Genomic DNA, 22,424 nt, shown 5'->3' with positions numbered 1-22,424 from the left:
CTCAGAGAGGTTAAGTCGTTTTCCATATCTCATAGCTATTAAGTAGCATAACTCCCTGATAGGGAGAACTCGGGTCTAACTTCAAAACCTATGTATTTCCCCCGTCACTTTCTGCATCTTCCACACACACACTCACTCACTTCAAAAGTTGGGAAGTCTGCTCAGTGGGAGTTTGCATTGACCCTGAATCAGCATGCTGGCTGTTTGCTCTTTCTTCTATATCATTAACAACTTTTATTCATGTGTAATACAATTCAGAAAATATCCATTGCAAATATGATTTTGAAGGGGGCTAAGCTTACTTATCCAAGCTACCGTTTGTCCTCATTGCCTTTTGTCTCACCCTAGCAGAAAACAGCTGGGACTGCCTCTGGCAAAAGCTGCCCTCTCGGACGCTACGAAACAGCAGCACTGACTTGAGGATCACTTTAATTCCCAGCCTCTAGGTACGGGGAGAAGTAGTTCTCTTCCCGCACCACCGTCTACTCTCCACCCACCCCTCCCAAATCAGTGGAGGGGGCGAAGGTCATTAGCGGCCTTCCGTGGGCTTGTGGGAGCCCCGCCTTCCTGGCTTGTTGAGTCCGGCATTGTCACAGTACTGGTTAGCGTTTCACTTGGACCCGCCTCCGTCACTCACCTGATTAGATGTTTATGAGTCAAAAGGCGGGGTCATGGGGTGTCGAGGGTCTATTGGCTGCCGCACACGCTTGTCTTCAGGGTGCCGCCCCCTGTCTCAGGGAGCTCGCTCTCTAATGGCTCCTCGGCTTGCCTTTCTTCACGGCTTCTCGCCATCGATTGGCTGGTTCGATCCCCTCTTCGTGCCCGTTGGTGGCGGCGCCGAGAGAGCCCGCCCTTTCTCCAGAGGATTGGCGGGTGAGTGCACACACTGCCCACCCTCGGCGGGAGGCGGGCAGTCGTGCTATTGGCTGGGGGCCCCCGCCCCAGGGCGAGGAGGAGGAGGGGCAGGAGGGTTTGGTTGAGCTGCAGCTGTTTGTCTGTTCGACACAGGCCTGGGCCCGACGGGGGAGACGGAGCCCCAGGTACCAGGCTGGTGGAGCCCACGAGGGCAGGGGCGGAGGCGCCGCGCCGGGGAGATAAGGGCGGCCGGGCCCGCGAGAGGAGGCGGGTCTGGGACTGAGCGAGAGGGTGGAGCGGCCCACTGGAGAGGGGAGAAGGGGGCCGGGCCCCCGCAGGCCTAAGGGGGGCGCTGAGGAGGGGGCCGGGCGGGCGGGGGGGCCTAAGTTGGCTAGCGGGGAGGCGGCCGGCTGCTGGGGCAGCGGGCGCGGGGCCCGGGCGCGGAGGCCCCGGGCTGGTGGGAGGGCAGCGCCGGAGAGGGAGGAGCTGAGGGGAAGGGACGGGGCAGGGGTGAGGTAACCCATTTACCGGGAGGTGAGGGGGTCATCCTGATGCCCAGTCCCCAGGGGGAACCCCGGCACGGGCTCGCCCTCGAGATGTCGATTTCGAAGGGCCAGCAGCGGAGGGGTTTTTAGGTGGGTAGGAGACATGGTTTTCAGGGAAAGCGGCCACTGTGAACATAATCGAAAGGAGCCCCTGATGGAGCCGAGAGGGATTGGGGTTCAGGGGGGCAGAACTGAGGCCAGGGCTGGAGGCTTTAGTAATTTAGACGAGTAAAGGGAAGCAGGGCCCGAGAGCCACCAGGAATGCTGGAGCTGTGCGGGCGGCTGTGGCTTTGGGGAGTACCCACTCTTTTGTAACCATTACTGTTGGGGGGATGTATGATTTGAAGTTTTTTGGTTACTCCCAGGATAGGGAATGCAAACTCAAGCACTGTTGCCTTTGTGATTGCTGGCTCCTCCAGCTTGCCCTCTGGCTGGTTTGGACTGCCCGGTTTCTGTTTTTTTCTTAACCTTCGGTGTCACGTTGTGAAAAAGCTAAGCTGCCCGCGAGAATACTGTACCTTGAGAAAGTGGGGAGTTTGCACAGCAAAAGAGCCATCAAGAGTCCATCTGACCACCGTTAGTGAAACTTTTGTTGAACTTAGATTTGGGGATTGCCCAGGCAGGTAATGGAGCCACACCTGAAAATATGAGCTGTTAACACGGGGACAGCATTTGGGAGAGAAATGCCATTCCAGGAAGTTGGCATCACCCCGTGTTCTTTGTCTACTTCTTCAGGGCCCCCACCCATGCCCCCATTGGAGATGGGAGCAGTTGGATGTTTTTCCTATTGGACATCCTTCTTTACCCCTTCAGTTCCAGTGTGTCCTACCATGACATTTCATTTTAACCACAAATGTGCATTTAAAAAAATACTCAAGCTATATAAGTCCTCACAATTACCCTACTCTGTTTTTCATTCAGGAATGTCAGAGATAAGAGACAGCAAGTACTTGGTTTGGGGAGGTGGGCCTCCCAAGGCCCTTGTGTTTTTGTGTTCCCACCGTTCTCTGTCTCTCATTCTGTCCGGTGTCCCTTCTGGGCTCACACACTGTTGTGCTGTTTGTTGTCTTCCATGAGACGCAGACAAAGATAATGCAATCTGTGTCACCACTCACCTTCCTATACACGCACTTACACCACTTTTACTCTGGGTATCCTAGGAAATGGCCAGTTAGACAGAACCAAACCTTTTCCCCTCTGTGGGCAGGAAAGAACTTTTCATGGTGAATCATTTGACTTGGGACAGTTACTGGTATTCGTGCTAATGTGAGCCATTGAGACCTGTCTTCTGTCTGGTTCATGGTTTGCATGTCCAGATTGTGTGATGGTTCCTTATCCCTGAAGATGGCTCTCCCGTGGAACCTGGTTTTCAGTGGTGACTTTCGAAGCCCCTAAGAGTCTCAAGATTTGATAGAGACTTTAACCCTCAGAGTGCAGCTTGAGCATTTCATCAACCACTCTGGTCAAATCATGGTGACCCCCATGTGTGGCAATAGGTTGCCGTGTTTTGTTCGGAGGCAGTCGGATGGTCTCAGACCTCCAACCTTGCAGTCAGCAGCCTGCACAGTAACAGTGAGTACTACCCAGGGACCTCTCATACTCCCACTTCAGTGACTGTGTTCTTACTGCCTTTACCCTCTAGTACATCCAGCCATTGGGCAGCGCCCATTAGAAACCTCGATTCTTGTTCCCCAGCAATTAATTTCCTACCTGTGACGCCAGTCCTAGAGCAAATGGTGTAAATGTAGGCTTTGGGTCATTTTTAACACATCATCACTACTCATTGCCGTTTTCTACATCTTAGTGGTATTCTGTCTCTCTTCCGGATATTCCTTTGATTTCTTTTTCCTACTCGTCCCTTAACAAAACCTGTTTTTAAGAAAGGATCTGGACTTGCCCTATAAGGTATAAATTACAAGTAGTCACCTAAAATGTTGATTCTTCTGAGGGATTTTATGTTTTAGGAGGGAGCTCAGGAATGGAATTACTAATATGGAATTTAAAAGACATCGAGTCCCAAAAATGTATTTGGAAAAGAGGGCCCTTGAAGTCATATTTCATATATTCCAGCACATACTGTGCCTTTCATAGTTTGCTTGGCTGTGTGCTGATATGAATTTGAAGGAAAGGTGGGGGGGATGAAAAAAATCCCACCTCAGTACCCTGCTCCTTAAATTCCCTGATAAGGGAAATTCCCTGATTAGATTGGATAGTAAAGTGTGTGACACTGAACTAAAATAAGGACATGCAGCAGCCCTCTAGGAGGAAAGCTACTACAAAACCCTACGTCTTACAATCCCACTCCCCAGGAACGATGTAGTCATTGAATGGAGTCACCCAGACCAGCTTAGGAGATCTAGGCAGGCTGTGTAGCTCTGTTCAGGAAGAAGCAGGGACTACTGTCTTAGAGTACAGTACTGGTCGATCGCCTGGTTCTGTGAAAGTAAGGTTTTGGGGTTTTTTTAAACTCACCGTTTCTCAAGTTCAGGAATTAACCAAAAAATGACCTAGGGCTTTGTGACCACTCATCATCAACTGAAAATTCAGGGAACTTTGTTTTCAGTCATAGTTGCTTCAGTGTTAGAGTGGGAGGGCCACATATTGGGTGTGATTAAGCCATCCGAGGCATAGTAACGGGTGACAGGAAAAGCAGTTAGCCCATGTGAATTGCAACAGTACCTTGTGGGTGAGTTCCTAGGGGCCCTCCATCCAAGGGAGAGAATTGGGTCTCTGGGGCCTATTAAAAACATTCCCAAATGGAATTGCGCATGAATCTGCCCAGATGGCATGGCGAGAAGAGAGGGCAGCAGGATTGTTTGGGCTTTAATTATTATAAACATTTAATGAGCAGCTACGAGGGGCCATGCTCTGCTCTGGAGAGTCAAGATTACATTAAAAAGAGTCCCACTGGAGGCACAGGGAATCCAGGGTGGATGATACCTTCAGGACCAGGGGTGTGAGGGGCGATACTGGGAGGGTAGAGGGTGAGTGGGTTGAAAAGGGGGAACCTATTACAAGGATCTACATGTGACCTCCTCCCTGGGGACGGACAAAAGAAAAGGGGGTGAAGGGAGATGCCGAATAGGGCAAGATTAAGTGGGGAGCAAATGCTTTGAAAATGATTAGGGCAAAGAATGTACAGATGTGCTTTATACAATTGATGTATGTATATGTATGGATTTTGATAAGAGTTGTATGAGCCCCTAATAAAATGTTAAAAAATTTAAAAAAGAGTCCCACTTTTGAAAGAGCTGTTGTGCACGAGGCCATTGAGTTTATGTCAATGGTGGTAGGATACTTTGGCAAAAGATATCAATAGTGGCTGTACAACATGAAGAGTATAATCAGTGATACTGAATTATACAAGTAGAAGTTGTGGAAATGATGTTTTGTTGTGTATAGTTTTGCCACAATTAGAGAAATGACATGAATAACAATCACTACAAGGAAGAAGAAAATGTTCTAGAATTGAATATGATGACAGTTTTACAACTCTTCTTGATATAATTGAATTGTATGACATGTGGATAAAGTGTTAATAAAACTTAAAAAGTAGTCTGATGTTTTGTGACATTTGAAAAGCTTAGCAAAGCAGAGATACAACTTATATAATGTGATAAGTGCTATCATAGAAATATATTTTTTAAAAACCATTTTATGGGCGTATAATCTATGTATCATACAATCCAGTAGTTCAGTCATAACAAGAAGAATTGTACAATCATCACCACAATCGATTTTAGAATATTTTCTTCTTTCTTGTACACATTGTTATTAGCCCCCCCCCCCGTTTCCCCCACAAATACATTGTTTTTATTTTACTGTTGTTGAAAATAGACACTGCAGACCATAAACTAATTCAACAATTTCAATATGTACAACTCAGGGACATTCATATTCTTCTTCCCCGTTAATGTATACCCACTGCTCCAAAGTTTCCTATCTAATCTTTCAAGTTGCTGTTGTTAATTTAGTCCCATATAAACTCATTGCCATTGAATCAGTTCTGACTCATAGTGACCCTGTAGCACAGGATAGGACTGCCCCTGTGGATCCCCAAAGCTGTAAATCTTTACAGGAGCAGACAGCCTATCTTTCTTCGATGGAGTAGCTGATGACTTTGAATTGTTGACTCTTTGGTTAGCATCCCAGAATGGAACCCCCCAAGTCACCAGAATTATTCTTGATCCATATAGATCAGCGGTTCTCAACTTATGGGTCGCCTAAGACCATTGGAAAACATTTCCGGTGGTCTTATGAACCAAGAATCTGTCTCCAGGTGGGTTCACCCACATGCAGATAGGCCCACACACAGGTACCCGGCGTGAAGACTATTACCTTTGCTACAAGAGAAAATTTCATTTTTTTGTTATTGGAAATAAATATTTCACAATATATAATTACATACTGTTTTTGTGATGAATCACCGCTTTAATTATGTTCAATTTGTAACAATGAAAATACATCCCACATATCAGATATTTACAATACGATTCATAACAGCAAAATTATAGTTATGAAGTAGTAATGAAAATAATTTTATGGTTGGGGGGTCACCACAACATGAGGACCTGTATTAAGGGATCGCAGCATTAGGAAGGTTGAGAACCACTGATTCAGAGAGTTCTTAAAAGACCATAGTGCTGAAGGAATACCTTCTTTACTACTTAGGCTAAACTGTTGTTTGGTTTAAAGAAAACTTCAGGGTATATTTTCTGGTTTAAAGATGATCTCAGTGCCGTTGTGTAGGCAGGTGGGTTCTTCCAGCCTCCAGGAAGTCTGGATTCAATGGGATTTGATATCCTTCCTGCATTTACCCCCATTTTAATCAGGACTCTTACGAAGTACAGTTTTAAAACTGTGGGATCCCCGAGGAAGCAATGATGAGTTCCCCTGAAGTGAAAGGGTAATTAAGCACGATTTCACAAAGAAGGTGACATTTGAGTGTGGTTTTTAAAACAACCAGCACACAAACACCCCAACGAAGAAACAGACAAACTTCTCTCAGGTCAATTCCGACATATAGAGACCCTGTAGTACAGGGTAGGCGCCCTGGTGGCATGTGCTCTGATGCTTTGGGGTGTCCACAGGGGGTTTGAAGTTTGAAACCACCCCCACCCCTGAAAGAAGGGCTTTCTACTCCTATAAAGAGTTCTAGTCTTAGGAATCCCCACGGGTAATTATACTCTGTCATAAAGGGTTGCGATAAGTCAGAATAACTGGATGGCAATGAGTTTGGTTTATAGATCAGCATAGAACTGCCTGTGGGTTTCTGAGTCTGTGACTCTTTACAGGAGTGAAAACCCTCGTCTTTCTCCTATGGAGTGGCTGCTTGCCTTCAAACTGCCTACCTTGGGGCTAGCGACCCAGCACATAGCTACTATACCGCCAGGACGCCTTGGCCTTTAAAGATACTAATTAGGCAGACATTGTGGGGAGAGACATCTCAACCTTTTGTTGGTCAGTAGTAAGGAGTTTGTACTACCATAAGAGACTAGTTTTTGGCCTCTTGGAGAACTATTTTAAGGGAGAGGGTGGAAAAGAGAAGGGCTCTCATTTAAACCAGTGACTCACTGGGTGACACTGGATCACCACAATGAAAGCCAAGTGAAGGAACTCTTGGTTCAAGTTTGGGGGCCTAAGGAAAACTGGAGAGGAATTGAAGGTATTCACTAGCCATTTCCCTGCCTTCCTTACTTAGCAAGGCTCTCCTGTTAATCCCTAAGCCCACTGAGTCCTACAAAGGTAGTCTCTTGACACTTTTGTCTTCCATTGAATTGCCAGTATCCCAACTGTTGGCAAGGTTGGGTCAAGATGTCCTAAAGAGACATTAAAGTGGTTGAATCCTTCTGTCAGAACAATTCCCAGGGCAAGCCTGAGTCTTTGTAATTTGTTGATAGTCCCAAAGCAAGTACTTATATAAGGTGAACAGAGTCAAACTGTCTAGTCTAGGTCCTTGTTCCTGTCCTGGTCCCCTCTTTGGAGATCAGCACCTCCCACTTCTTTTAAGATAAATTAGCATCCTTTTAATTAACTTCTATGAAACTTGAGGTTCGATTTTAAAAAATCATTTTATTGGGGGCTCTTACAGCTCTTAATCCATACATCAATTATATCAATCACATTTGTGCATATGTTGCCATCATCATTTTCAAAACATTTTCTTTCTGCTTGAATCCTTGGTATCAGCTCCTCGCCCCCCCGCCGACCTTTTTGAGCCCTTGATAAATTATTGTTATTTTCATATCTTACACCATCCGCTGTCTTCCTTCACCCACGTGTCTGTTGTTCATCCCTCTTGGGATGGGGTGCAATCAGTCCCCCTCAGGTTAGTTGCTGCTGAGTCAGTGCCAACTCACGGTGGCGCTATGGTTGTGGGAGCCCTGTAACCACAGGACTTTTTCAGGCTGTGACCTCTTGGAAGGAGGTTGCCAAGCCCATCTGGGTGTCTCTGGGTGGGTTCCAATCGTGATAATAATCCAGAGCACGAGAAAAGGGCGTAGGATTGCTACTAGGCAGCTGAATATATGGTAATACTTGATAACACTGATTAATTTGTATGTACCTCAGTTTCCTTAACTATAAAATAAGGAGTCTGGACTAAGTGCCCTTTCATCTGGCTAACTAAGCTTACAGGGCTGACATTTGGAACTTAGCTGGACTCCAGGGCTATGTAGAGGGTATTGTGTCTCGGTTGAGAGATGGTCCACTTCTGGAGGCCCACCTGTAGGTGGTGTAGCTAACTACAGAGGCTTGCTCGGCAAGCTAAGAAAGGTTTCCTGTTGGGTCTGCTCAGAGAGCTGCCCACACTGGAGAGAGCCTGCCCCTTCAGCCAGCCTCCTTCCTGCTCCTCAAAGGGGCTGATACAGTGGTTGAACCCCAGCCCTCCTTAGTTAATGCATCATCTGACAGGAAGCAACTGTCTTTTTCAAAAGTTAAATCAGATCTCTTCTCTTTGAGCGGAAGGGTTGGAGGGAAGCGTACTCTGCTCATTGTGCTCATTCTTTTGCCTCAGCTTTAAAGGTATAGTCATCACACTACTGATTGGTTGGTTATGATTTCTTTTTGCCCATTGCCACGTCTTAACAACAATTGAATCCTGCACATAGTACTTCATTTCTTTCATTTCAGAGTCTAGCTACATTAAAAAATATGATATCCTTTCTAATAAATGTTGAGACTAAGGGTCAAACCTATAAAGATAGCCCATTAGTTACTGTGAACCAAAAAGGTAAGCAATATGATTGAGGTTGCACGTTGGGGTGGGAGGTAGATTTTCTTAACCAATTATTTACTAATTTTGTGGATTGGGTGGGTCTGGGTCTGACTTGGCTTCCCAACTATAGGGGTTAGCAGCAGGGTGTTTGCAGCCACAGTACATCTGTGACTGTTTTCTGTCTTCATACTGTCACAGCCCCGGACTGATTTCCCAGGCTGAGACTGATGTATCTGACCAGGAGATTGCAGCCCAGTCTAATCTCCGTACTGTAGAGGGATAATCCTGAGGTTTAATATTCTCCTCCTTGGATTACATGCTTTGAATTGGATAAAAATGTGAGGGAATAACTTGAAGGGAACCAGTTAGTACTTTTTCCTGTTGTTTCTTGAGAGTATGGTATTTGTATGGCCCCCGAAGGAAACTTGATCAATTTATTTATGTGTCATTTTTTCTAGTATGTCTTTTTCCTGATTTTAAGTTTAGAGTTATGATTAAAGTCTATCTTTTCCTATGAGATACAGTATATGAAATGACAGAAATAAATTTTAAAAAGTTCATCCTGCTAAAGAAGTCTAAGAATCTCAGGACATTGGCAATGAATTAAAATTAAAATTCCACTCTTGGCCACTCTCATTCCTCAACACCCCTCCCACCCTACCCCCCAAATCCTTAGAAGGTGGGACTCAGAAAGAGAAATGGAGTATCTTAAGATCACAACGGGTGCTCGCTTCGGCAGCACATATACTAAAATTGGAATGATACAGAGAAGATTAGCATGGCCCCTGCGCAAGGTTGACACGCAAATTCGTGAAGCGTTCCATATTTTTAAGGGGCATGTGTACCATCTGTAACCCAACGAGGTAAATAAAGTTTGAAACTCTTTTTTTTTTTTTCACACTCATGCTGATTTTATTTCTTTTTTTTTTTCCTTCTTTTTTTTAAAAATTTATTTTAACAATTTTTGGGGGCTCATACAATTCTTTTCACAGTTCATACATATACATACATCAATTGTATAAAGCACATCTGTACAGTCTTTGCCCTAATCATTTTTTTCTCTTTTCTTCTTTTACATTTTATTAGGGAGTTTGAAACTCTTAAGGGTAAGAGTCCTCAAAAAAAAAAAAAATCACAACGGGCTGCATGGCAAACCCAAACCCTTACCACTCCATTAAGTTTGGCCTTTCTTACTTTCCTAATTTCTATAGAACTTTAGCAGGAGCATGGTTAAGAAATCCTGGTCCCTGGAGAACTATTTTCTGTTTCATCTTAATTTCATCTGGATGTGCTCTATTAGTGACCATAGTTATACTCCTAAATTGGCAAGTGAACTAAACTTCCCTCCCATCTTGACTAGTTTAACTTTCAATATCAGGCTTCTTCAAAGGAGTGTTTTGTAAACTTTTTCAACCATGAGTCAGTTAAAAACCAAGTTACATTGTAACTTAGTGTATATACAGTTACATACACACACAAATAAAACGTTTTCACAAATCATTCTCTTACTGCTTTAATGCCCTCGGTATACTTTTTGTTCTCTCTCCTTCCTCACCCACCCTGTACTCTTTCTTTCATAATGATCATGATCCACCAAGTAATTTCAAGGTTATTATTGCCTTACAAGGGGGGCCCTACTGGCCTAGTGGTTGAGTTCCGCTGCTAACCACAAGGCCAGCAGTTTGTCACCACCAGCTGCTCCTCTGGAGAAAGGTGAGACTCTGTCCTATAGCGTTGCTGTGAGTCCAAATGACTGGTAACAGTTTGATTTGGTTTGGTGTATTTGCCTTACAAAGGATCCCTGATCGCACAGTGGTTAAAGTGCTTGGTTGCTAACCAAAAAAAAGTCAGTGGTTCAAATAATCCACTAGGGACTCTGGGAGTTAGATGTGGCAGTCTGCTTTCCATGTGGCTTTGTAAACTCTGCCCTGTCAGGTCACTTTGAATCAGAATCCACTGAATAGATGTCATCTTTTTTTGTGTTGCCTTATAACCTATAGTTTGAGAAATGCCACTCGAAAATTTTGAGGGGAAAGAGCTAATGAACTCTGAAGTGGATCAAAGGATGGTTAGCACTGATTCCTGTAGTACTGATGTCCTAGAATTCGTGTTTCAGAGACGAATTTCTAATTTGGTGATTTTTAAAAAGAATTTCCAACTAAGACTGCTACAAAATAACATCTACCATCCAACACCATTATTTTAAAAACAAATGCAAAAAAAAGAGAAAAAACTTGGGAAAATATTTTTTAAAGATGTGTACCCTGCTGGGAAAAAATAAGAAATGTATAGAGGTAAAAAACTGAAAATGTGTCACATATGACTCTCTTCAATCCTACTTTACTCAGAATTAACCACTTAGCAAGTGTATATGTATCCTTCCCTACCTTTTTCTGTACTAAATTTTGTTTTGCTTTTGGGAAATAGGATATGACCATGTGCTCTGTGCTACAACTTTTTTTTTTTTTTACTATGTCATGGAGGCTTTTCATGAGACATGTACAAATGTATGCTATTCTTTAAAGAGAATTGGTGGGGAAATACATCTATGTGCATATATTTATAGGTTTAGTATTAAGGTAGCAGAAGGACATTGGGCCTCCACTCAAGTACTCCTTCAATGCAAGAACACTGTGTTCTATTAAACTGTCATTCCATGATGCTCACCTTCCCAATAAGATCGCTGAAGACAAAGTGGATGCATAAGCAAATGTGGTGAAGAAAGCTGATGGTGCCCAACTATCAAAAGAGATAGCATCTGAGGTCTTAAAGGCTTAAAGGTAAACAAGCGGCCATCTAGCTCAGAAGCAACAAAGCCCACATGGAAGAAGCATACCCGTCTGTGTGATGACGAGGTGTCAATGGGATCAGGTATCAGGCATCAAAGAACAGAAAATCATACCATTGTGAATGAGTGGGGAGTGCAGAGTGGATATCCGAAGCCCATCTGTGGGCAACTGGACAATCCAGTCAGGGTGCGATGTACCAATGATGAAACATATAGCTTTCCTGTAGTTCCTAAATGCTCACCCCCCCCCCCCCGCACACAACTATCACAAGTATCTACATATAACCTTCTCCCTGGAGGACAGACAACAGAAAAGTGGGTGAAGGGAGACATTAGACAGTGTAAGACTTGACAAAATAATAATAACATAAATTACCAAGGGTTCACGAGGGGTGAGCAAGGAGAGAGGGGAAAAATGAGAAGCTGATAACAGGAGCTTAGGTGGAGAGCAAATGTTTTGAGAATGACGAGGGCAATGAATGTACAAATGTACTTTACACCGTGGATGGATGTATGGATTGTGATAAGAGTTGTCCGAGTCCCCAATAAAATGATTTTTAAAATCCATACATACATCCATTGTGTCAGCACATTTGTACATTCATTGCCCTCGTCATTCTCAAAACATTTGCTCTCCACTTAAGCCCCTGGCATCAGCAACTCATTTTTCCCCTCCCTCATGAGCCCTTGATAATTTATAAATTATTTTGTCATATCCTGCCCTGTCCAATGTCTCCCTTCACCCACTTTTCTGTTGTCAGACCCCCAGGGAGGAGGTCACATGTAGATCCTTGTAATCGGTTCCCTCTTTCCAACCCACCCTCCCTCCAACCTCCCAGTCCTGAAGGGATCATCTGCCCTGGATTCCCTGTGTTTTCAGTTCTTATCTGTACCAGTGTACATCCTCTGGTTTAGCCAGATTTGTAAGGTAGAATTGGGATGATAGGATCATGATAGTGGGTGTGGAGGAAGCATTTAGGAACTAATGGAAAGCTGTATGTTTTATCATTGCTACAACGAACCCTGACTGGCTGTCACCTCCAAGAGACCCTTCTGTAATGGGATATACAGTGGCCTACAAATGGGCTTTGGGTCTCCACTCTGTACTTCCCCCCACCTCATGCACAATGATTTGATTTTTTTTTATTCTTTGATGCCTGATATCTGATCCCTCAACAACTTGTGATCGCACAGGTGTGCTTCTTCCATGTGGGCTTTGTTGCTTCTGAGCTAGATGGCCGCTTGTTTACCTTCAAGCCTTTAAGACCACGGATGCTATATCTTTTGATAGCCGGGCACCATCAGCTTTCTTCACCACATTTGCTTATGCACCCATTTGTCTTAAGTGATTGTGTCAGAAAGGTGAGCATCATAGAATGCCAATTAAAAGAAAAAGTTTTCTTGTATTGAGGGAGTACTTGAGTGGAGGCCCAATGTCCTTCTGCTACCTTAATACTAACCCTATAAATATATGCACATAGCTCTATTTCCCCATCCTCATATATAAATATATTTACATATGTACATGCCTTTATTTAGACCTCTATAAATGCCTTTTGCCTCCTAGCTCTTTCCTCTATTTCATTTTACTTTCTTCATGTCCCACTATCATGCTCAGTCTTCATTGGTGTTTCAGTAATTTCTTTTTGTTACGTTACCCTTGATCATGCCTACCAGGCCTCCACACCCTCCTCACCACCGATTCGGATCCCTTGTTCCCTTGTCCCAGGGTTTGTTAACACCACTTCCTTTCCCCCTCTCCCATGTCCCCCACAACTGTTGGTCCCGTTGTTTTCTCCTCCAGATTGTTCATCCAGCCTATGTTATTTAGACAGACCTGCAGAGATAATAACATGCACAAAAACAAGACAGAGTAAAGCCAAGCAACAATATACAACAAAGCAACAACAAAAAACAATGACAACACAACCAGAAAGAAAAGCTTGTAGTTAGTTCAAGGACTGTTTGTTGGCCTTTAGGAGTGTTTTCCGGTACAGTCTGTTTGGGGCACCAAGCCCTGGCCCCAAAGTCCACCTTCAGCATTCCCTGGGGACTTCGCCGCTCTGATCCCTTGCTGTTCTGATGCACCCCCTTAGTGTTTTACCTCAGTGTGGCAGGATCAGATCGGGCTCAATTCTCACACTGTGTTTCCGGTGTTGTCCCCTGTAGGGATATTATGGGTCAGTGAGGGACGTGTCTCATATTGGGCTGGCCATGTGGTCCTCTCTGTGGACTGGCTGCTCTTAATTGGGAACATCATCCTCAAGGCCTGGTGGGCCAGGATGTGCTCCACTCTCTCCTCCTCCCCCTTCATCTGCTCCCTTATGTTCCAATCAGATATTTCCCTCTCTCGGAGCTGATTCAGTGCCATCCTTTGAAATAAATTATTCTGGGGGGAGGGGCAGGTATCCACGTAGTAGTTGGGATTAGGGCTGGCCCCTCAGACCTCTCCACTGGTTCCCTACTCCACATAAAATGATTTTTAAAAGATAAAATAAAAAATAAAGAGAATTGGTATCAAGAGTAAAAAGTTAGAAATCTCTTAAGGGATACTTTTAAAATGAATAAATTATGGGAAATTTGATAAGACTATTTCATCATAGTCAAGTAAAAACTTCATTACAAAATGGTACATTTATCTGTGGATTCTTGGGGCTTAGTGGCTTAGGGGGCTACAGAATAACCAGTTGCAACAGAATGATTTGTCCTAATCCTCTGTCTTAACCTGGTCTACTTTGGGACTGAGTTCTCACTCCATCTTTATGTTGTTTTGCTCTGTCCACACACCCTTGTTTTCTCCATAACTCATTCATATTCTTGCCATAGGAATATATTGATAACAACTAATATTGGAGTATTACTTTGAGATATTGAAGATGTAAATTGACATTTTCTGTGAACCAGTACCACAAAAATAATAAGACCTATCTTCTATTTACGCACACCATAGCCATTTCACCGTAATCCTCCTGGCTACTTAATGAGGTGATCCCTTTTCCATAGTACAAAGGTGGGAGATCATGGTCAGCCAGAGAAATGTTTTAGGTACCCTATTAAAAATTAGTAGCTTAATGCTTATTGAGCACTTGATGTTAACTACTATTTTAAGTTCTTTCCACATTACTGCATTTAGTCCTCAAAGGTGCTCACAAGGTTGTTCTCCCTGTTTGACCAATGTACCAATGAAGGAAACCCGCGCACGCACACGGCTGGTACTTTCCCCAAGACTACATAACAAGTGTGTAGAACTAGAATGTAAATCCAGAGAATTGGACCCTCCTCAGGGCATATGTTTTGGGAAGCTTTTGTTTTGTATGCTTTAGGTCTTTACTCGTAGTAAGTAGAGCTGCTGAGATTTTTAACCTGAATCATCTCCAAAGCCACTCCAGAAAGTGGAAAAGTGTTTCCTCACATCCATAGAGTGTCATGTGTGCAGCACCTAAGCTCAACCGTAGGTGAGAAAGGTGAATTTGAACAAGTAAAGCCAAGCAATGCTTAGGTTTCACACATAGCCTTCTTGATTCTCCTTAGAACCAGCAGGATGAGAAGCATTCCGGTCCAGATTATTATAAAGGTCCCAACTTCTCTCTCCTCTACCTTCCACTTCTCCATCAATTTTCCATGCCCTCCAATTTTCCAAGTCCATAAAGAAAAAACAGTCTCACTGCCATTGAGTCATTTCGGACTACTTAACGACCCTAGATGCCAGAGCAGCACTGTCCCTGTGGGTTTCTGAGACTGTAACTCATTACAGTAGAAAGCCTTGTCTTCTGAGGAGCAGTTGGTGGTCTATTTAGTCATTCATCAAAAATGTATCACTTGAAGACTTATTCTGTATACTATGTACTGGCAACTCCTGCATGGGTTAGGAAGATACATCTCTCTCTGCCGCAAGTCTGGAGGGCTACAGCTGTCGGGCTGTTTGGTGCAGTGGGCAATCTAATCCCTAAGCACCAGTCAGACAGCTGCAAGTTAAGACTAGATCAAGCTTACCGTCTTTCAGACTTGGGAGAGGTGGTGGAAGCTAGGTGAAAAATTGATACTGAATGTGGCTTTTTGGTTCTTTCCTAAGAGTTCAGCCAGAAATGAGAATGGTTAGGTTTCCTCGTAATAGGACCCTGGATAGATCATCAGAAATGCTTTCAGGACTTGTCGTGTTTGAAGGGTTCAGAAACAGACGCTACCCCCCTGCCTTTAGGGGAGGTGTCTTTTACCCTGAATCCCTCAAGTAAATCTCTCATTCAATACTGAGGGGCCAGGGGAAGGAGATCCTGGGGATTCAGGGTATTTGTGGGTAGATCTGGGTTTTCTTTAGGCCAACTAAAGTTTGATCACTTTACTGTGACTAAAAACAAAATCCAACTACTTTGAATACTTCACAGGAATTAGTGACAGTTAAAAACCCTCCCTCTGGAGACATCGGACAGTGTAAGACATGAAAAGATAATATTAATTCACAAATTATCAAGGGCTCATGAGGGAGGGAGGGAGGGAGGGAGGGGGAAATGAGAAGCAGATACCAAAGGCTCAAGTAGGAAGAAAATGTTTTGAAAATGATGGCATCAAATGTACAAATGTGCTTGACACGATGGATGGTTATAATAAGAGCCCCCAGCAAACTGATTTTTAAAAGAAAAGGGAAATAAAAGCCTCCCTATCGGTTTTGAGTCTCTACATCCATTTCCGTTCCCTCGGTCACTGGAGATAATAAGCTAGGGGAAATGACTTCAGCTTTGTTAAATGTCCCTAGTCTTTCTACTGAGACCCTCTCAGAGGTGTAGCCTTCTCGTGGTGGGAACTATAAGCCAAATTCTCTAAGGAGTAAGGAAGTGAAGAGATTCTCCACTTTTCCTGTGATGGCCCTGTGTCTAATTTTACTTTCTTTTCCTTTTTTTTTTATTCCTTGTAGGACTGTTGAGGCCTGGAAGCCCCCTCCCCTCCCCCTCCCCCTTTTGCCGCTTTGTGGCATCCCCTCCCTCTACCCTTTCCCTCTCTAATAGCCTGGCCATGACTAGCAGGAGCACAACCAGGCCCAATGGGCAGCCCCAGGCCAGCAAAATATGCCAGTTCAAATTGGTCCTGCTGGGTGAATCTGCAGTGGGCAAGTCTAGCCTGGTTTTACGTTTTGTCAAAGGGCAGTTCCACGAGTACCAGGAGAGTACCATTGGAGGTGAGTCCTGGAAAGAAGGGGTTCAATGCTCAGCAAGGCTTCTGAAGGGAAACCTAGGGACCTGATTGTTGAGCTTGCCCTGAGTCCCATTCTCTTCCCCCAGGAATGGAAACTCATTTACAAAGTTGCCAAAACTGGTGTGTGTGTGTGTGTGTGTGTGTGTGTGTGTGTGTGCATACATACTCATAAATATACATACAACATATATGTGAGTGTGTTTATTAATCGAAGGGGCTACCCCCCCCAAAAAAAAAAAACCAGAATAAAGCTTGGCTGGGTGGAGCTTTTGTAGTATGACTTTTTCCTGGTAGGCGAGCATCAGGCAACTCTCTCTGAGTTAGTGCACCCAGTGGCATTGCCTGGGAAGGTTCTCTCTGGTCACAGTGAATTTTTTCATAAAACGAGTTTTGCTTGAACCTTGTTTTTTGTCTTGGCCGATTTAAGAGAATAGTGTGTGGCTGTGAAATTTTGTTTCCTGCTCAGGAAAACTGCCGCAAAAACTGTTGTGATGTTGAACCTAGCTTACAAGGATAGCACTATGGGAAAAACTCAAGTGTACCAGTGGTTTTCTCATTTCGAAAAGATGAAATGTTGATTGATGACAAACCTCAATCTGACATCGTCACCTTCCCGAACAGATGAAAATAAATGTTGACAACATTCATGCACTTGTGCTCAAAGACCAATGATGGACCATTGAAGAGACGGGGAAGTTATCTGAACTATCTTGGAGCTCGGTTTATTGAATTGTAATGGAAGATTTGGGAATGAGAAGAGTCGCTGTGAAATTTGTGCCTCAGGTTCTGAGTGACCAGGAAAATAAGCATTGAGTGGAAACATGCCCTGCTTTGAAGTGACCCAGACTTTTCCCCCAACGTCATTACTGGTGTTGAGACATGGTGCTGTTCTTAATAAATGAAAGCAAAGATCCAGCCACTGGAAGATGCCGTGTTCACTTCACCCTAAAACTCACAAGTGAAATCAAAGATCAAGACAATGCCCTTTTTTTTTTAATGTAAGGGGATAGTGTATTTGGAGTTCATTTCACCAGGTCAGACTGTTAATCAAGCTTTCCATTTTGAGGTTCTGAAAAGATTGCATGACAGTGTGTGACAAAAAAGGCCTGGTTTGTGGCAGACTGGGGACTGGTTTTGCTACCAGAACAGTGCACCTGATCATGCAGCCATCTCAGTGTGCCAGTTTTTGGCAAAAAGCAGCATGCCTCTCTTGCCCCATGCACCTTACTCACTTGACCTCACTCTGCAACTTCTTTTTGTTTCTGTAAATGAAGAGGGACATGAAACAACAGTGATTTGACGGCTGAAAAGAGGTGAAGAAAAAAATGAGGGAGGTGCTATCAGTCATCCAAACAGATCAAATGTTTCTAAGAATGGAATCCCAGACTTGACAAATAGACAAGTGTAATGGAGGGTACTTTGAAGGTGGTAAGGTTGTTTTGTAAAAAAATTTAAATACATAGCTTTGGGGAAAAAATATGGGTTTTTTTTATATATATATATATATATATTCCTCTTATTAGAAAAAAAGAGAAGTTAAGTTTTGCCTTCAAACAACAAGAAAAGCACTTTTTATCTCCATCTGTCTTCCTCTTCCCATTTGGTCATCTCAATCCTAGGGAAGCTCAGTTGACTTTTGAACAGGGTTGGTCTAAAACTGAGTCAAAGACAAACATCAGCACCACCTGGGGAGCATTTCTGAAAAATGCATGCTGGGTCCCTACCCTAGATGGACGGCTTAGAGTGGAGGGGTGGGCTGTTAGCTTGTGGCTGCAGCAGCACAGGTAGGCAGGCAGGTGTGCATGCGTGTGCATGCGTGTAAATGTTTCTAGGATGTTCCCAATTCATATCTGGTAAAATAGGAGCTGGAACTAAATAGAAAACAAATGGCATCTGCCTTTCTTACTCTTCCTGACTTCTCTCTGCCACTACCCCCAAATTGCTACTTTAATATAAAGATTCTTTTCTTACATGATAGGCTCCTCCTGTGATCCTCCTACCGCTACCCCCCAGGCCCCCTTTTCACTGGTCACATTTTAATGTGTTCCTGGGCCAGCAGAAGATAGTAAAAAGTAACAACCACTTCCTTCAAACTTTGACATTTTCTAATTATTTATTGATGTCACTTTCTTCTGAAATTCACGCTCTGCCATTGTGTGTTATTCTTCAGTCTGGCTAGAAGAGGGGTGACTCGGGTTCCAGTGCCAGTTCTCACTGTCCCTCCTGCATAGCTTCTGATGTGGCCCATTGTTTGGCCAGACATTTGAGGCAGGAAGGACTTGGCTAAAGGTAGTCCTAATCTGGTTCCAGGACCTGTATCTGAGGAGGAGCACGCTAAGTCTGTGCCCGTATTTCTGTGGCTTGGGTGGTGACTGTCTCCTGCTCCCAATTACAAACTGCTCTCCCTCCATCCTCTCATCCACAGCCGCCTTCCTCACCCAGTCCATCTGTCTGGATGACACAACAGTCAAGTTTGAAATCTGGGACACGGCCGGGCAGGAGCGATACCATAGCTTGGCTCCCATGTACTATAGGGGTGCCCAAGCCGCAATTGTGGTTTATGACATAACTAATCAGGTAAGTAGGCTGAGTCCTTGCCCTGGTAGGAATTAAATTCATTGTTGGGATAGGGAAAAACCAAGATTATTGAAATGGCAAAATAAGAGTACAGATTGTGCTTCCCAGCACTGAGAAAGGAGAGTTTGTAAATGACCACAGACCGGTGGTTTCAGAGCAGGAAGGACTTCTAGAAGAGGTGAGTGTTTACTGGGTTTTGAAGGTGGATGTGGATTAGTGGTCATTTCAGCCCCACCTTGCCCTTCCTCGTTTTCCTAGGAAACCTTTGCCCGAGCAAAGACATGGGTGAAAGAATTACAACGACAAGCCAGCCCTAGCATCGTAATTGCCCTGGCAGGAAACAAAGCTGACCTGGCCAACAAGCGCATGGTGGAGTATGAAGTAAGATAGCCCACGGAGCCCCCTTGGTAACACACTCCCTTTGAGCCTGGGACCTCACCGAAGACATTCATCTTCTCATTCCCCAGCTCAGCACCAACCTACATACAACCACATTGTGACCCTAATGAGAACCGGGAGAGTTTAGAGAAGGCAGAAGAAAATTCCAGAGCACTTGGGGGTATGAAAGTGCCGTTTATAGGGGCATCAGTTTGAAAGAGGAAGGAAGAAAAATTGAGTTTGAGGTCAGGGACTATTCAGAGGTCAGAACCCAATAACACCCAGCTAATTGACACTCCCCTACCCATAAATTAGATTCCTGGCATCCTTGTGTGAGACTTGAGAGTGGTGTATGGATCTGGCTGCTTGCAAGAGTCACCAAAATAGGGTGTAGGGGCATCTGGTTCAGAAGGGTAATGAAGGGGAGGAACCTAGGAGCTCAGGTGCTCCGAGGGCAATTCTTGTTCTCCCCCTACATGCTGAGTACCAGTACACCTCGCTCCTTACAGGAGGCCCAGGCGTATGCAGATGACAACAGCTTATTGTTTATGGAGACTTCAGCCAAGACAGCTATGAACGTGAACGATCTCTTCCTGGCAATAGGTAAGGTCAGAGCAGCCAGGGGTCTTCTGCCTTTTTTTCCTGCTTCTAGGCAGGATCACAGATAATGCAAGTCATGTGGCTAGGTGGGAGTGTTTCCGCGTGTAACAACCTCTGTCTTTTGGCTGCATTGTCAGCCTCCTAGTCTTCATGGTCATTTGCAAATTTAAGTTGTGAGCCCCTCACCCTTCAGAACATTCTTTGAGCCCCTCAGCTTTCCCGTCCCCTCATCCAGTAGCGTTTCGTCTTTTGGAGGGAGAATGAGTAAATGTGTCATGCTGTGTTTCCTTCTCTTTTTATCCCTAGCTAAGAAGTTGCCAAAGAGTGAGCCCCAGAATCTAGGGGGTGCAGCAGGCCGAAGCCGAGGTGTGGATCTCCATGAGCAGTCCCAGCAGAACAAAAGCCAGTGTTGTAGCAACTGAGGGGTGACTAGCAGCGGAACAAGTACGGAGCTAGCACGAGAGCTAAGAAGTCACCTCCATCCCTGCCCCCAGCACACAGCCCCTTCAGTCACAGCACACTGAGCCCTGGCTCCCAAGGGCTGCCTCCTGACAGCTCCGTCTTGGCACTTTTTAACGCTTCAGCAACCAACACCAGGCAGCTGTTGCCACTGGCCTCCTACCCCCTACTCGGGGGCTTGGAGTTCAGATCCCCCTGGGACTTACCTTCCAACACAAACTTTTCACTTTGTATTATAGGTGCAAGACCGTGACCTACTTCTCTTTCCTCCTCTTCCCCAGTGTTCCTCCTGTATTTTTTTTCTCCCAGAAAACACCACTTTCATCTCCTGCCCTTTCCCCTTCTGCTTTTGGTCAATCTCTGTTCTTGATCCCCCTTTTCTCTTTCCCAGGATGGTGAGGAGGGAGATTTCCAGTTCATTCACATTAAGGGTCCTGGGGGAGAGTAAGGCTCGCAGCAAGAGAGAAACTGTTTCTTTCCTTTTGTTTGGAGTTTATCATATTTGAAAACACTGCAGTACTCGTGAGTTGGCCTTGTGGAGGATGTTTCCAGCAAGAGAGGAGACTGAGCAGGCACGCTCTCTGGTCCCAGGCGGGAGTTGGGCTGAGTTAGCTAACTGGCTGAAGGGGCAGAAAGTGCAGGTGAACGTATCTGGTGGCTCTGAACTCTTCCGAGGCCCGTTTCCCTTCACCCAGGCTCTTGGGTAGCTTCTGCCCCAGGGAGGGGATTGCCTGCGTCGCTTGCTCTCTGAGGTCTGATTGGAGGAGGGACCAGTTTGTGATAGCCATCCTCTGGTTTATACTGATGCATGTTTCCCCCTCTGGCCTTTAAATGGGTCTCAGTCATCATACCCACTGCAGTTTGCACTTTAATTGATGGTATTTCAGTTGGGATACTTGTTGTATGGGGGTTTTGGTCGATTTACTACCTTCCCACTTTACTTTTTAATGAAATGAAATCCAAGTGGATAATGTTTTGTGAGGGCTGTAAAAAGCAATGTTCATGCTCAGTCTTCACTGCTAGCGTTCTCCAACTCTGATTCTTAACCTATGTTCTAGCCAACCTAGCTCTTAATGGAAGTTTGCCTTTCCTGGAGAATTACCTGAGCAGGTGAGGAGCAGTCTCAGCATATCCCTCATAACATAGGCCAGTGTAGGAGAGGGAGGAAGGGCCAGGTAAGAGGGAGGTGTTTACTCTCTTTTTCCAGGGTTCACACTCAATTTGATATGCATTACCATGTCTTTTCTACTTCCCTGTAAATAGGTGTGGTCTTCGTTCCCACTGTACAGTCTGTTTTGTCTCCCACTTCCCCTCAGGCCCTATTTTCTCCTTCACTCATGTCTTGAGTTTGGTTCTTCCATCCCTACCCCACCCCGCCCCTATGCATCCTTGTACCACAGAGGCCTACTTGGGTGGCCCCTTTATGTCACACCTGTTCCTGTGGACAGGGAATAACTAGCACTGAAAGGTGCCTCACACCTGTCTCCTTTCTAGGTCTCTTCATCTTTCATCAGGTGTTTTAAGGATATTTTGGGGAAGCCAGCAAGGCACGAGAGAACTCTAGAGTCCATGTTTTTCGGCCTTGAGTTTTTTGGGAAAGATTGGAGAAGATAGGAATGCCACAGTGACCTAGGATGGAAACCTCTGTTCTTTCGGCTGGCATACTGCCTTCTGCCCCAAAGCAGCTGAGAATTCCATGAAGTTGAGTTTGGAGGACCCAGCTTAGGTTCTTATACTTCGGCCACAATTCCCTTCCTTTTCCAGGGGCAGCCTTAGTTCCCATGGCCCTGAAACACATTTTCCTCTTTTGTCCCCAGCA

The 22,424-nt window shown here is 44.7% G+C and overlaps 1 protein-coding gene and 1 non-coding gene across 2 annotated transcripts; both read left to right on the top strand.

The window, feature by feature from the left end:
• The first annotated feature begins 901 nt into the window (after nucleotides 1-901).
• On the top strand, nucleotides 902-21,985 carry RAB5B (RAB5B, member RAS oncogene family). Its single transcript, XM_075551511.1, has 6 exons — nucleotides 902-1,040; nucleotides 16,314-16,574; nucleotides 19,017-19,168; nucleotides 19,427-19,549; nucleotides 20,056-20,149; nucleotides 20,453-21,985. Exons 2-6 carry the CDS (start codon nucleotides 16,412-16,414, stop codon nucleotides 20,566-20,568), a joined length of 648 nt encoding a protein of 215 aa, XP_075407626.1. The 5' UTR covers nucleotides 902-1,040; nucleotides 16,314-16,411; the 3' UTR covers nucleotides 20,569-21,985.
• Nucleotides 9,340-9,446, top strand: LOC142452025 (U6 spliceosomal RNA). Its single transcript, XR_012785091.1, has one exon. It is a non-coding gene; the product is annotated as a U6 spliceosomal RNA (small nuclear RNA).
• Nucleotides 21,986-22,424: the final 439 nt, after the last annotated feature.

Source organism: Tenrec ecaudatus, chromosome 6 (genome assembly GCF_050624435.1).
Source record: "Tenrec ecaudatus isolate mTenEca1 chromosome 6, mTenEca1.hap1, whole genome shotgun sequence".
Lineage (NCBI taxonomy): Eukaryota > Metazoa > Chordata > Mammalia > Afrosoricida > Tenrecidae > Tenrec > Tenrec ecaudatus.
Note: the sequence above shows the minus strand (reverse complement) of the source record. Positions and strands in the feature narration are given on the sequence as shown.